Below are 15059 nucleotides of genomic sequence, written 5' to 3' on the forward strand. Positions count from 1 at the left end.
CCTTCCCCTCACCCTCATCTGATTCAAATCCCATTAAAGTCAACAGAAACACTCCCATTGATTATTGATTGTCTGACTCCTTTATGCTCTGTTACATTGGAACTTCAAAGACTCTGTCATAAATGAAAGGACGCACCAGACACAAGTCAGCAACTTGCAAAAGTCTATTTATTGTGTTGGTGTACTACAGAGAGAGATTACCATCCTGTCATTTTTAAGGTATCCTATTAAGGTGAATTATTCATTCTGTTCAAAGGCATGCAGAATAGCAGCACATAACTACAGCCTCTTCTTTATGTTAATGATAAAATACAGAGTTGCAGTTCAGTGTTAACCATAGTTAACCCGTGAGATATCTCAGTATTAGGGAACTTAGAGTCTTAGTCTACAGGTCACTTTTGCGTTTCATGTCAGGGACTGTCTTGTGGTTTCTCTAGATTTGTTGTTTGTACAAAATTAATTCAAACAACATTTTAGATTGAAATTCCAGTGTCCCATAACGGGTAGAAATCATGAGACAATCTGTTTTGAAATATACTTTGCCAACAGTAATGTCACATATTTCCCCACGATGATATATGTAGTCAGTGTGGGAATTTATACAAGGGGAGGTCCTGGATTGTGGAAAGGACCCTCATGGCTTCTGAGGATGGGAAGGTGGAGAAAATAACTGGGGGTCCCTACAGGACAGGGGTCCTGGCAGGTGAATTCTAGCACTAATGAGATACTGAATAAAAAGCACCCTCCTGGCCAACACTGATCTTTTGGATTGCTCTGATTTGCTGCACTTGCCTGGGAAAGACATGCAGATGGTGTGAAGCAGAAAGAGAGAAGCCAACAATAAGCACCTAACTGTCACATGTTTTGGGGTGAATACCTTGATTTTTGTTTAAGGTTTAATAGCATAAGGGAGAGGCATGTGACTAATCTTTCTCTGTTCTGTGGAGATCAATGAGTTAAAACAGTATTTTCTGTATATCTAGATATTTATATGGCCCCATCACCAAGTATTTATGGGCTTATCTTCAGCCCCGAAGAGGCTGAGAGGTATTATTACACCCAGGTTCCTGCTGTGCCACTAAAGCACAGCAATATTAGAAATCAGATTTTTCAGAGGCGTTGAGCGCCTGCCTCTCCCATTGATTTCTGCTGCAGTTGCGGGACTCAGGCCTGACTTTTCACAAGTGGTTACTGATTTTAGGTGCCTCCATTTCTGTGTGCCCAACTTGAGGCCATCTTAGGAGCCGTATGTGAAGACTGTGCCTACACCTGCCTTCTATAAACTAGGCTCTTTTTAGGTATCAAGCTGGGCACCCAAAATCACTAGTCCCTTTTGAAAATGTAGGTCTGGGTGCTTCTGACAACCAGACTTTATGTGATTTATGCAAAAGCAGCCAGGAAGTCTGGGGCAGAGCCCACAACCTCCCACACACTTTACAAAGAAGCAGTTCCCAGCCGAGACATTAGGGAGCTAGGCTTTGGCTCATGAAACTTTCAAGGGACTTAGCAGCAGCCCAAAGGGGAAAACAGTAGAGGAGGTAGTTTTTCTCCTTGACAAATTGAATAATTACTGTACGTTATAACCTGATGTTCATGCTGTCTCATGTCTCTCTCTGTTGCATTTCAAGAACACTCACCAGAATTAGTTGGTATATGCAGAGTGGCCTATTCACGCAAGCAACACCTGTATGACTATGACTATGAAATGACTTCTCAATCCCCCTATACTCACCTTTGCATGTTTATAGATTATAATTATATATCAGCATCCATGTCATATTGTTCTGATGCCATGGAGCAGATGTGCCTCCCATATCCCCAACCAGTTCTTGTATATTCCCTGTTCTGAAGTCTCTCTCTTAATGTGGGCAAGATGATGCCACCAATGTAGCAAAGTCAGGACTCTTTTGGTTTTGCAGAGCATTGTCGTTTAGGGATTAGTTTTGCAAACTACAAACTCAGTGCTGTTTCTCCACCAGTTTCCATTTGATGTGAATGCTGAACGTTTTGGAGGGATGATGATTTGGAAAAATGGCTCCAGTTTGGGCCCATCCCTAGAGGATTTCAATATAAAAAAATTCACGTTTCCTTTTAAATTGCCAAACGTCTCCCTTTTAAGGATGTTTATGTTGCGATCATTTGAGGGTTTCTCTACACTTTCCATCAGCCTCTGCTATATTCCTAAGGGAAAACTATATCTATAAAGCAGACAAAGGCCCGAACCAAGACACCTGAGCCAAAACTCCAGATCTGAACACCCTAGAACTTGGCAAGTGTGTGTGTAAAATCTGAACCCCAATTCCAGTCTGAATTTCACAATGGTCTTTGTCTCCTGAATCCAAAACATGGATCCAAACACCCCAGAACTTTGTGGGGATCCAGATCCTCATTTTGTAAACCCATCTCTGCTGTATTGTCTTCAGTAAAATCAAAGACTTCAATCCTGCCACTGGCTCTGTGCTCTTGCAGGGGGCCTGCCCAAAGTACAGCTGTTTGCAGGATCAGGGCGCGAATCCTAGCTCCAGTAACTCTCAGCTCATTTCTATTAATCCATAGTTTATTTCAGTCAAATGTCAGCTACACAAACAAAACAAAAGGGGACTTCCCCTCCCTTGGATTTATAGAACTTTTCCTTCTGGCAGCCACAGAAACAGAAGAAACCAAGTGTCCCAGAGAACATGAAGGTGTTTTCTTCAAATAAAAAGAGGTTTATTAAGATAATGAGAATGACACTGTGGTGTGTTGTACATCGATTGCAGCTCTCAGAGAAACAACAGCAAGTACAAAACCCTGCAGAACTTCGATAGCCATTATCATCACAGCCTGTTGTCCATGCTACAGGCCTGTGACTCCAAAACTTCATTCCCATTTCTAATGGCAGAAAATCCAAAGACTTTCCTCTTTCAAAAAAAAAAAAATCCCAACTCAATTAGATATAAATAACTTGCACTGGACATTTTAAAACTTTCAGATTTAATTACACATAAATAAATATGTACAGATTTAGAACAGTTCAGTTCAATTTGGCCTGGTTCAAGTTCTGCTCCTTGTGCTTTATTAATTATTATTATTATTATTATTAATTTTAGAAACCTGTGTGCTGTTATTTGTAGATTGTGGAGTTTTATTTAGTCCCAGGTGTAACTTAACCTGCTTGACCCCATTGGCTTGCATGTAACATTCCAGAAGGTTCTCGTTGATCAATTCCCATCTTGGAAAGAAGTCTGAGTGTAAGACTGTTCTCCTGACATGGTTCAGGGTTCCATAGGCCCTGGAGAAAATCTGTAGAGAGTGTCAGTTTGTTGCAAACTGTAAACAAAGTCTTAAAACCGCTTGAAAATCAAGGCAGCAACGCTGGTGATTTTCCTCTTGTCTTGGGCATAGGACGATTGTGTAGGTGGCATTATTGGAAGATTCCCTGTCTGCCTGTTGAAGGCAGGTTATACATCCAGATCTGCCTGCAATGCAAAAAAATCCCACCTGACTTACTTCTGCCTCAGTTTCAAAAGCATCTTGAGTGGCTGAGGCCTTTCCTCTCTGGTGATTTTTCGGTGTTTCAGTTTGAACAGACTCCTGGGGCACTTCAGTATTTTGTTGTGGGTTAAAAAACAAAACAAAATAAAATTGCACATGACTTGGCTTCCTGCATCCACCATTAAAATAAACAAAAGCCATCAACCTGTCTTATTCTCTTGATCTCAGTGATGTCCATTAAGGTTCTTTTCTTCTTTTTCTTCTTCTTCTTTTTTCTTAAATTCTTTAAATCTTCTTGTTTATTTGTTTGCTTTAAGAGTTGCGTCTCAAGTTCAAACATCGTAGTTCGGAAAACATATTTTTTTTCTAACACCAATAAGATCAGACCTCCTATCATGAGCTGGGAAGAACTCCCCCCAGTGGGGAGGGGGAGGGAGACAGCATGTTATTTCCGATGTTTCACTTCTTTCTCTGATGCTTTAGAGTCTCCAGCTGCATGCCCATTCCCTGTGCTGTTCATGAACATTTTATCCAAACCCTTGAGGGACTCCACCAGGTAGTTCTGGAAGGCTGTGAGTGCTGCACAGATAGCTGGACCCCCGAAGCCGTGGGTTATCAAGCTGAAGTGAGTCAAGCAGCTTTGGACACCTGGCTCTAAGATGAGAGACGGGCGGCTGTTCCCAAGCGGAGAACGATCCTGGGCCATCAAGTCTGCAAACTCTTTACAAATTTGCCTACAAGAGAAAGGAAGCCATTACGTTTTTAAAGAGGCTGGAAACCTATGGTCTTAAGTTTCTGTTTGTGCTCTGTTTCTGTAATTCATTTAATCTGTTATCACTGGGGAGACTGACTGAGCCAAGAGACTCCAAGTGTTTCCCTTCCAGGACACTGGTCTGAATTCAGCCCTGAGCTGGTAGGGATTGAAGGTCATTTCCATTGGCTAGCTGCTTGCTAGCCTGGACGAGATGAGTTTAATGGGTCTCCGATTCAATTCCCTGTGCATCATTATGAAGCCCCAGTAAGAATCATGTTTGCACAGGTGTCACTGAGGGCATGATTTGAAGGCAATGGGGTTGCACAGGTATTACTTAGGGCATGATTTAGCTTGCAGAATCTTTATGATTGGTGATGATGTCCAAGAAGGAAAGAACCTGGCTTGAAGTTCAGGTCCCAGGATGAGTTTGCAGAACTGGCAGTTAAATAAAATCCTTTTACTTGTAAACTAAGTGAAATGATCTGAAAGTCTCTGAGGCCCAAAAAGCAAGGAACCCCATGAAGCTATTTTAATGAGTCACTGTTTGGAGCAGAACACCATTTGAAAACAGTTAGCTTAAAACAATCCAACAACAAAAAATAAGAGGAAAGTGTTTGGTGAAGTGATGCGTTATCCCCAGGGGAGATGTCATGAAAGGCAAACATAAGCCAAATGCGTGCAGTGTCAATGAGCATGTCCTTTGAATGTTCATGTTCGTCCTTCCAATGTGAGTGAATGATGCATTTCTCTGTGTTGTGTATCCGTTGGTTATGAGTGTGTGCAGCCCATTACCGTGAGTGTGTCCTCCTTGGGGCAAGGACTGTCTTTCCGTGATATGTATGTACAGTGCCTAGCACAAGGGGGCCTCGATGCTGCTGGGGATGCATACTCACTTGGTAGCCAGGAGCATGTTTTTCCGGGTGTGGAGTTCGCTGGGATCGGAGTGCTGACGGCACAGGTATTCCGCTGCTGCCTTCGCTGGGAACTCTGTTTCACACACGTATCCAAAATCCCGGGCGAGGTGAACCGCTTCGCCTAGAAGAAGGACAAATTAATGAGCTGGGTCTGTACTTGTGTAACAACGAGGGAGCATTTTGTGCAGAAGTCTCCACATATCTTATTGGGATGCCTTGCTCATTTCTGTTGGGGCTGGATGCCCTTTTCCTCAGATCTCTAGCCAAGGGGAGAAAAACTCTGGACTCTCCAGGATTGGCTCTAGCATTCTGGGACTAGCTGCGTCACAGGGTGGCTAGCCCCTGTGAAGAAGTAGGTCCAGCTCTCCTGTGCAAAGACAAGTGCTCCCATTTGGCCAATTAAGAGGGCAGGGCGCCAGTGGGGGCTATAAAGAACCAGAGAGGATCAGAGGCAGGGAGGGGAGTGAGGGATGCTCCCCTGGTAAAGGGATGGGGGGAGGGATAGCTCCGTGGTTTGAGCAATGGCCTGCTAAACCCAGGGTTGTGAGTTCAGTCCTTGAGGGGTCCATTTAGGGATCTGGGGCAAAAATTGGGGATTGGTCCTGCTTTGAGCAGGGGGTTGGACTAGATGACCTCCTGAGGTTCCTTCCAACCCTGATATTCTATGATTCTATGATCTCCCAGCAGAGAGGCTGTGGGGTTCCTGCTGGGAAGAGTGGAGCTGTTCTCTGGATGTGGAAGGGCTGGGCTGGCTGCCTTGGTACAAGGACAGGAGAGGACTGGGCTGGATAGCTGGAGCATGAGGAGGGATCCTAGGACGGTATGCTGTGCATACTGTTTTGGATTATGCTAGGGAAGTTCTAGACAAAGGTTGTGGCACTTTGTTAAAATTTACATGCATGGGACTTCTGTAATAAATGGAATGCACAAGGGCTATATTTATACTTGGGAAGATGCTTTGGAGGGAAACTGAGGCAGACAGGCCTGTTGTGTTGCACCTGCCACAGGGGGGCCCTTCTGGAGGTGCTGCACTATGTCAAGCTCCCACCGAAAGCAATGGGAGTTTCTTGTGCCCTGCTGTGGGAGAATCATGCCCCAGGAGTCCTGATTGACAGTCACCGGCTCTAAGAACAAAATCCCTCCCTCTCTCCTTTGCTGGCTGATAAAGTAACACACCAAAGTCAATGTGGCTGAAGTTACATCTGGGTGGAATTTGGCCCATTGTGCTGTGTTCTTACAGGAGGAAGCATAACAGAGACAACTCTGTCCCTCCCACCTCCCGCATCATCTCTCTCTTTCTCGCACCGGTTTTCTCCTTCTATCTTTTCATACTGGCCCTCCTATTTCAGAATCAGAGTATGATCCCATTGTGTTAGGCAACCATGCTGCCTTACCACAAACCCGGACTATCAAAGGGGACTGACTCCTTTTTTGCGGGGGAGGGGACACCCTAATATTGTGATTACTCAAGAACAGGGGAAGGGGGGAAGCACAGGAGGAATAGAAGGAAGATAGGTTCTTGTTTGTATCCTTCCTCACTGAACAGAAAGGCCTAAGGGGAGAGTGCTCAGCCTAGGTATCCATCATTCCATGGAACTGCCCTCTCATTGATGAAATTGATCCATCTTCAGGCATCCCCATGGAAATAATCAGAGCTGATGGCAATTGATCATGCCCAAACCCCCGGTTAGGCAGACAGAGCTAATTTGACTTGCCCCCCGCTGTTCATACGTATTAGGCCATCCATCCTAATAGCATTAACCTAGTTCCCATCGCTGCCACCCCAGCTCTGAGAATGGTGCGTGAAGCCTCGTTTGGGCAGAGTGTTTGCGCTTCCCCATCTGAAGCGTCTCAATTTCCTTTCCCTCCTCGCTCCCTCAGCCATCACTATATCATGAAATACTAGAAGATCAGAGTGGGGGCAATTTTGTGTGTGTGGGCGCATGTGCGTGTGCACAATATGCATGAAAATACAGTCACTTCTGTGGAACCAAAGCTATAACAGAGGGGTTAAAGCAAAGCACTGGAAGTTGGGACTTCTTGGCTCTGTCCTTGGTGCTTGGTGGAAGCATGTGCTAGTGGCTAAAGCTAAGTGTTTTGAAGGTGACTAGTGATTTGGGAGCCCAACTTGAGACACTGTAAAGGGGCTTGATCCGAGGGTCAGTACATGTTCTTAAAGTGCTTTGCTGAATCAGGGCCTGGTGGAGCAGGGGCTTCCTTACCTGCTGTAATGAAATAGATTGGGACACCTTCAGGCCAGTGTGGCGCAGGAGGGCACATGGCAGAGATGGCCATGAAGGAGAGTTGTCAAGTGACTTTACACAGGTAATGCCCTAATTCAGCCAACATTTCATCCCACGTGTTTCTTTCAGCGCCTGGGCAGTCTCAGTAAAGTTTTCGGGCCAGATGCCTACGTTAGCCACGTTCTTTTCAAACTCTTTTCTGGAGTGTTTGAGAGTGTTTTGAAAGTTGGAACGTAACCTGGTATCTTGTGTAGAATTAAGGCCAACTTCATCCCTGGTGTAACTCCAGTGAAGCCTGCACCCAAAATGCCAGAGAGCAGACGGCCGAAAATCCCATGAAAAATTCCAAACACACATTTCTATTTCTACTGATTTGCCCATGTGGCTCTCTTAAATATTTCTAACATGTCTAGCATTGCAGTATCTAAGTGCTAAATACTGTCCTTGAGTTTTGCATAGTACATTCATGGAGGACATCAGGATGGCTTCTGCTCTTCCCTTCCCCCTGGTTCTAGCATGCCATGCTTCCTCTTTATAAGATGATGAGATTGGCACTTGAGAATCAAAAGAGACAAATCTTAGACTCCAAACTGGCTGAACCTTAGCACAGGAGAAACAGCGTGTGAGTTCTACTTGAAGCAAAGCTCTGGAAGCAAGCAAACTGTCCATTAAGCACATCCCTCGAGTACAGCCTTATGTGTCTAATGTTCTTCTTTTGCTATTTTAGGTGATGATTTTTATTCCCCTGTCTCATTTACCCATGGCCACCAATTCTCCCTACATCTATAAAAAGAAAAGGAGTACTTGTGGCACCTTAGAGACTAACCAATTTATCTGAGCATAAGCTTTCGTGAGCTACAGCTCACTTCATCGGATGCATACTGTGGAAAGTGTAGAAGATCTTTTTATACACACAAAGCATGAAAAAATGGGTGTTTACCACTGCAAAAGGTTTTTTCTCCCCCCTTTTGCAGTGGTAAACTTTTGCAGTGGTAAACACCCATTTTTTCATGCTTTGTGTGTATAAAAAGATCTTCTGCACTTTCCACAGTATGCATCCAATGAAGTGAGCTGTAGCTCACGAAAGCTTATGCACAAATAAATGACATCAACCCTCCATCTATAGTTATGAACAGCTCTGCATCGATATAAAAATATAATTAATGCTCAGAAACACCCAGTAATAAATAAAAAAATGAATAAATAAAAAGTACAGAGGTTGAAGAGGCAGAGGGGAGCAAACAGATTAAAATAAGACGGCAAATGTCCAAGAAAAAAGGGGCCTGGGGCATAGCAGGGCAACCTAGTTTCTATCTGCTGAAAAATGGCAAAGCATTAGCACCTTCCCCTGGGTGAACCATCTTCCAATACCAGAACGCTGAGTTGCAAGAGGAAATCAGATCCATCAAGCACACATGGCCCCACTCTTTTATTTACTATGAGCCGTTAAGCAGTAACCAAAAAGCCAGCAGCCTCGTGAAATCAAAATGTATATTTCTTCCTTTCTTTCGTTCTTTTCGTTCTTTTCTTTGAATGGAAATCAGCCTGTCACTCAGCGCGCACTGACTGCCCTTGGTAACAACCTCCACCTAATGAAGCGGGTCATTTAATTTGCTGGCAACAATGGAGACAATTTTCTATTCAAAAACTGCAGGCAGCTGCCTCCAACACGCTGGGCGCAAATACAATGGATTCCAAAGCTGGAAGGGAGTTGGAGCTACCATTTCATTTGTCTCCTTCCTGTGTCCTTTGGTCCATAGATGCGGTAGCAACATCATCATTTCCATAGTGTGAAGGCTGGGAGGAGAACTACTAAACGTGCAGCTTTAAGCAAGGGGACTTCATGTTTAAAGGGCAAGTTATATGTTGACTATGGAGGCCCTACATAGCATATTTCCCGTAGCCTCACTCAGCACCCACCATACTCACAGATCAGCCACTACAGACTGTCTCCCTCTACACACCCTAGAAGGCTGTGGTTCCCTCACTGTTCTCTTTTGGGAATTGAACCCTGCTGTCTCACACAGCAGAGCCATTGAGCCAACCTCAAGCATATTTTTAAGGAGTGTGCGGAGCACTAGTGTATCATGAATCCAGAAATAGGGGCAGCTACGCTTGGAAATGCATTTGACCTATTTCAAAGGCAAGTCAAGGGAACATGTGGAGATCTACACAAGTCTGAGTCCCAACAAACAGGTCTGTTTGGGCCAAGGACACAACATTTTCAGTAGTGCAGTAACTTTGCAATAGAAGTGAGTGCATATTTGTGAATAGGTTGGTGAATATTCGTGATAATTTCTTAATGAGTTTGCTTTGGCCGCGTTCCTGCTCCTTTTGTGTTTGCTTTCTGTGAATCTTCATGCAACTGAGTTTTACTTGTAATAATTCACAAAAGTGAATTTTAAGCTCCAATAGTCATTTATAGCACATTTCAAACTAGTGCTGAAAATTTGATTTGAAGAGTTAAGCTCATACAATGAGGGAGCAGAAAGAATAACATTTGACTTATGTGAACCAGTCATAGCTAAGCAACACAGGTTGGGTTTCAGATTTCAGTGGTTCTAAATTCTAGATCCCGTGATGTTCTAAAGGACCCCAAAAGCATTGGTTGCCATGTGTAAGCGCTGCAACATTTGCCCTGACAGGTCTGCAGAGTCCTACCTCGTTCCGATTGTGAGTGCTTTCTCCAGACTGTGCTCTTGTTAGCCCAGCAGAAATCAGTTAGTTCAGAAGATGTGCTTGGGTCAAGATGGAGAATTACATGCAGACCCCACTTTGGCTTAATGATGGCTGCTGCATAATCTGTTCTGTTTTAGGCCTTCTGTCAAATTGCAAATGGAGGACTTAGAATGGGCAAAGGTTGGGCACCCCAGTCTGATGTTAAACCACAGAACAACTCTTACCTTCCACCAACGACGTCAGCAAAGTGACATTGGCAGCTTTACGCCTTCCTGCAGGTAGATTTAAGCCTATTTTCTCTAATCTTTCCCTTAAACACCTTCCACCATTTTTTGATTTTGCCCTGCAAGAGGGAAACAAGGAGGGAAAAGATTTTAGTTGAAAGGAAAGAAAAAGCAACACACAAATTGCTGTTGTAACTGAGTAGTCTCTTGATCTGGCATAAAATATACAATAAGCTTCATGAATCTCAATTGTAAGAACTACTGATAACAGAATATAAAGTTTGTTAAAATCAGTTTCTATATTCCAAATGACACAGTAGTCCTGGATTCTTTTATAGCCCTGGAGAGAATGAAACAGATATGAGACTAAAAAGAACCTTCATCCAATCACTAGTTTTATTGTTTCAAATTCTCAACAATAGCAATCCTCTGTGATGCCTTTGTTCCAACAAACAGCAGCTCATCTAAGTTTGTGCAGGAGACTCACAGATTCATTAACAAAGAAGCATTTGGGCTGCAAACTTGTAGGAACTTGCAAGGTGATGCGCTGTATTTCAAAAATACCCATGTGCCCAGAAGTGCACAGAGACCTGCTGGGCTTTAATATTGTTCCAAAAGGTGGGTCTTACTGGAGTGACAACAGCAACAGCCAACCAGTGAGCTCATTGCAGGTTTGGGGCTGCATCTCCGCAAAAGGCAATAAAATTGACTATCCCCCAAAGCAGCAGCAAAACATGTGGCCTGTTACTGGAATAATTTAATTCAACAACTCTGCAGCCTTTGCTGTTCTGAGATAAAAAGAGCCCTGGACTGGGACTTCTCTATCCGATGACAAGATATAAGAATAACCACGTGGTAGAGCTGAACAAAGCACTTGCAATGGATCCCAGAACTAGGGCACAAGCTGCAAAATTCGTACTTGGGTTCAGATATTGAACACCCCTGAAGTTTGGCAAGGTGTTTGGGATAGGGCTTTGGCTTGGCCTTTTATAGACCTAGGGGGCAGCTGCACAATTTGGATCAGAATGTGAACTTTCCCAGATTCAGATCTCGGGGTTTGAAATTGTAACCAGACCTGTACATCATACCAAATCGGAAGGACCCGCAGATGCCATCTGAAGTCAGTGGGACAGTCTCAAGGGCATTCCCTAGACTGTAAGCTCTTTGGGGCAGGGTTTATCTTTTTGTTCTGTGTTTGACTGAGGCTCCTAGGCTCTACTGCAATGCAAATAATTAAAAATGACCGGCAAGGGTTCATCACTGGAAATAGCTCAGACACTTTGACCTGAAGGAAGCAGAGGAGAGACAAAATCAGAGGAAGATAAGTAAGGTGTGGTACTTACCTCCTTAGGACTCCCCCGAGAAGAGAGGCATTGAGACACTCTGGTGGGGAGAGCCTTCTCTGCACCTCCCCGACAGTCACTTTGTACTTAGAGGTGGAACTGAGAAGGGAGAGCCGGCCAGGCACGGAGCAGAAGACCTCGTTGGGATTTGTCACCCCTCCAATCAAACTGTCTTTGTTCATCGATAGGGCAGAGATGGTGGTGCCGTTTGCCTTTGAGGGGATGGGCACTGGAAGGAAAAGCAGCAAAAGAGAAAGAATGTCACTGGAAAGGATCTAAAGCAGAGGAAACAGAAACTTGGTGATGCTTGGGGCCACTCTGGCAGCATTCCAAGAGCTCAATGTACAGGCATTTCCGTCGTAAGAAGTAAACAGACATGACCAAGGTGTTTTCCTTGGTCTTGTATGTTTCTTAATGGAGAAAGAGAAACTGCCTGAGGGGTGGGTTTGAAAACCAGGCAAAATGCAGATCCGTAACTTATCCCTCCAAATTCAGGGGTGCTAGGACCCGGGGTTCTTGTTTGGCCTCTAGGAAAGGACCAGGTGCATAATTTTGACCAGATCCCCAATCCCGCCTTCCCCTGTCTGTCTTAGGGGTGCTTAGGATCCAAGATTTTGGTTTGGCCTGTCATAGAGAAAGGGGCCATTTGCAAAACTCAGATCTGGATCCTGTTTCAAGATTTCCAGCACTGCTGATTTTTGGAGGGGTTTTGGATTTGGGATTTTCATTGAGGCCCATGGTCACACAGCACCATTAGGGAGGAACAACAGACCTGGACTCTGTTCCTAGCGCCTCCGTTATCTGAGACTCAGCAAACCCCAGGGGAGCTAAGGGAGATGTGTGTGGACATGGGAAGGCTCATATTGACTTCATCTGGCTTTGGATCAGGCACACAGCAAGCGGGAACCCCACACTTGGGTCACCCTGGTCTAAAGTTAACTGAAAAGATCAGTTCACCAAACAACCCAGAACAAACTGCCTTATACTTAATGGGGAAAATGCCAATTAAAAGCAGAAAGGCAGACGGATGATGGTGAACAGCAAGCTCACACAGAGCCCATGGCCTTACACGGAGAGTGAAACTGGCCTATTTTCCCCAGACATCACTTCAGTAAGAAACCTCTTTAGACACAATAAAGGTTTCTTGATTAGAGCCATGGCAGAGGCTTGTGCCAAGTGACTTTGGGTTTTATATTTTGAAATTAATACCCAATTTAACTCTGAATCCACGGTTTTCAAAGACGCCATAGCTAACTGCAAATGCAATCACTCCAGATTGTTTAAACCCTGGCATTCTTTGTGGTTACTGAGTAATGGTCACTCCATGATGTACATTCAAACAGTACACATGCCTAATACTTAGAGCAACAAATAACAGGGTGAGATCCAGGTTTTATAAAGGAAATACACATGCCCAAAATGAAACAGCAAACCTGAAATTTAATCGGAAAGGGCAAGTATACTGAGCCCATTAAGGGGGCCTTACAATCAGCATATTGTAAATACAGCTCAACAACTTGTTAGCATGGCAATAAAAGAGCAGCACATGTTACATAAAAATGGCTAATGTTTTAGGGCTAAAAGATTAATGGAAATAAGCTATGGTCTATTAAGTTCCCTCTCAGTGTGAAACTCTGACAACGTCGGGGGACTGAAGGACAGGTTGCATGGGTTTCCCTTCGGAACTGACTAGCAAAGGGTAAAGTTCTGACAGTTGTGACACTTGGGATTGTGGCTGATGGAGAGGTTCTAAGGGAAGAACAGAGGCTAAAAGATTCAAGAACATCACCGTATGGGCTAGGAAAGCAGAGCTGCTTCCAGACAGCAGCGACGTCAGGGCTTTCTTTCACATTCCCCGGATGGTTAATATTTATCCCTTGGCACATTCCTAAAATAAAAAGCCAGAGCATGTTTTAAAAATGTCCACGTATCACTGCAAAGATGTGTCTCGCTGCAGGTCCATGCATTTCTAAGTTTTTGGACTTCATTGAGACATGAATCAACATGCATCCATGCAGCCCCATGCATCCCTGGAGAGCTGTGTATGTCTTGTGGTTTCATGTGTTTTGTGCATCACAGTGTGTCCACGTGTTTCCATGCATTCATGTGTCAGTGAAGAGTTGTGCATTACTTGTAGGTTCATACTTCATCCCTGTGGATTCATGCATCAATGTGTATTCATGCTTCCGTGCACCACTGGGCACCTACGTATCTGTGTGTCTGGCTACATATCCATGCAGGACGGTACAACCATGCAACGCGACTCATCCACATGTCACAGCATTTGTTTTCCCCTGGTCCTGGATGAGAGAGCGAATCTTGGACTTGGTGCGGTATAATGCTGGAAGCTATTGGAAAGCTCACCTTGCAGAGCAAAAAGGTAAAATGCAGACATGTGTTTGGGAGGCATTCCATGCCGTGACAGAGTGCAGGGCAGCAAGGCCAGGCACTACGGTCCATGGCAGCACGGTGACGGGCGGATGAACAGAACATGATGAGGCATTGACACATGGTGTGTCACTATGACAGTTTTAAAACGTGCTGACTTTTTTTTAGGAATATGCACACTGCAGAAAACCAATCCACCTAGAGAAGACTAAGCTAGTCCCTGCCACTCCCAGAGCCACAGTCCAGAACCAGTTAGGCAGTCTCTGTTACATGCAATGACTTTCTGAATGTTATAGGTGCTGTGACAAGGAGAACCCATAGCAGACAATTAATTTGAATAATGATCTGTATTTCAGTAGTGCTTAGAAACCCCAACTGAGACCAGGGCCCCATTTTGCTAGGTGCTGTACATACACAGAAGGAGAGAGTCCCGTCCCAAAGTGTTTGCACTCTAAATAGACAAGACAGACAAAAAGGTGGAAGGGGAAACAGAGGCAAAGAGAGGGGAAGTAACTTGTCCAAGGTCACAGAATAGGCCATTGCTAGTGCTGGGAATAGACTCCAAGATCACTACCCTATCCACTAGACCAGGCTTCCTTAATCCAATCAGACAATCAAACATAACTACATGAAATATTTTTGTTTTGGTGTCGCTTTCTGTTTGCCTGGTCCGATCTCCAGCTTTTTTACCAATAAACCTGCTGCAGATGAGAGACAAAACTACCATCAGAGACTGGGAGTTTGGTTTCCTTGGCCTTTTTGGAACCAAAATTGGCTCTTGTCATGAGCAAACCAAAATGTCCCCCTGATCTGCAGAAAGCTGCTTTCCTGTTGCCTCAAGACTCAGGTGATCGGAACACCAGTCAGCCTGCAGACAAGAAGGAAGCACAAGACTATCAGAGGTTTGCCCAGTACTCAGCAGGCAACACGAAGCCCTGCCTGCACTAGCTCTGGGTTTGCTTTGTTTCCGATGCAAGCAGAATCTCACTTTCCAAACCATGTTGGTGCTTCCAGATGACTGACCATCTGGGAAGTGCTGC

General features: G+C 44.5%; 1 protein-coding gene across 4 annotated transcripts in view; it reads right to left on the reverse strand.

The window, feature by feature from the left end:
- Nucleotides 1–226: 226 nt before the first annotated feature.
- Nucleotides 227–15059, reverse strand: part of TFAP2E (transcription factor AP-2 epsilon) — a 52740-nt gene continuing 37907 nt past the window's right edge. For 2 of the 4 annotated variants that reach the window (XM_084652568.1, XM_084652569.1), the window contains exons 4-8: nt 13421–13519; nt 11632–11860; nt 10289–10407; nt 5122–5263; nt 227–4208 (exon numbers count right to left, since the gene is read on the reverse strand). In XM_084652568.1, coding sequence (XP_084508694.1) covers nt 3920–4208; nt 5122–5263; nt 10289–10407; nt 11632–11860; nt 13421–13519 — 878 coding nt within the window. In that variant the 3' untranslated portion in view covers nt 227–3919. The remainder of the gene's footprint in view (nt 4209–5121; nt 5264–10288; nt 10408–11631; nt 11861–13420; nt 13520–15059) is intronic. The other 2 variants (XM_084652570.1, XM_084652571.1) reach the window with 1 other exon arrangement.

The sequence above is a fragment of the Lepidochelys olivacea genome (genome assembly GCF_965140295.1).
Source record: "Lepidochelys olivacea isolate rLepOli2 genome assembly, chromosome: 19".
Lineage (NCBI taxonomy): Eukaryota > Metazoa > Chordata > Testudines > Cheloniidae > Lepidochelys > Lepidochelys olivacea.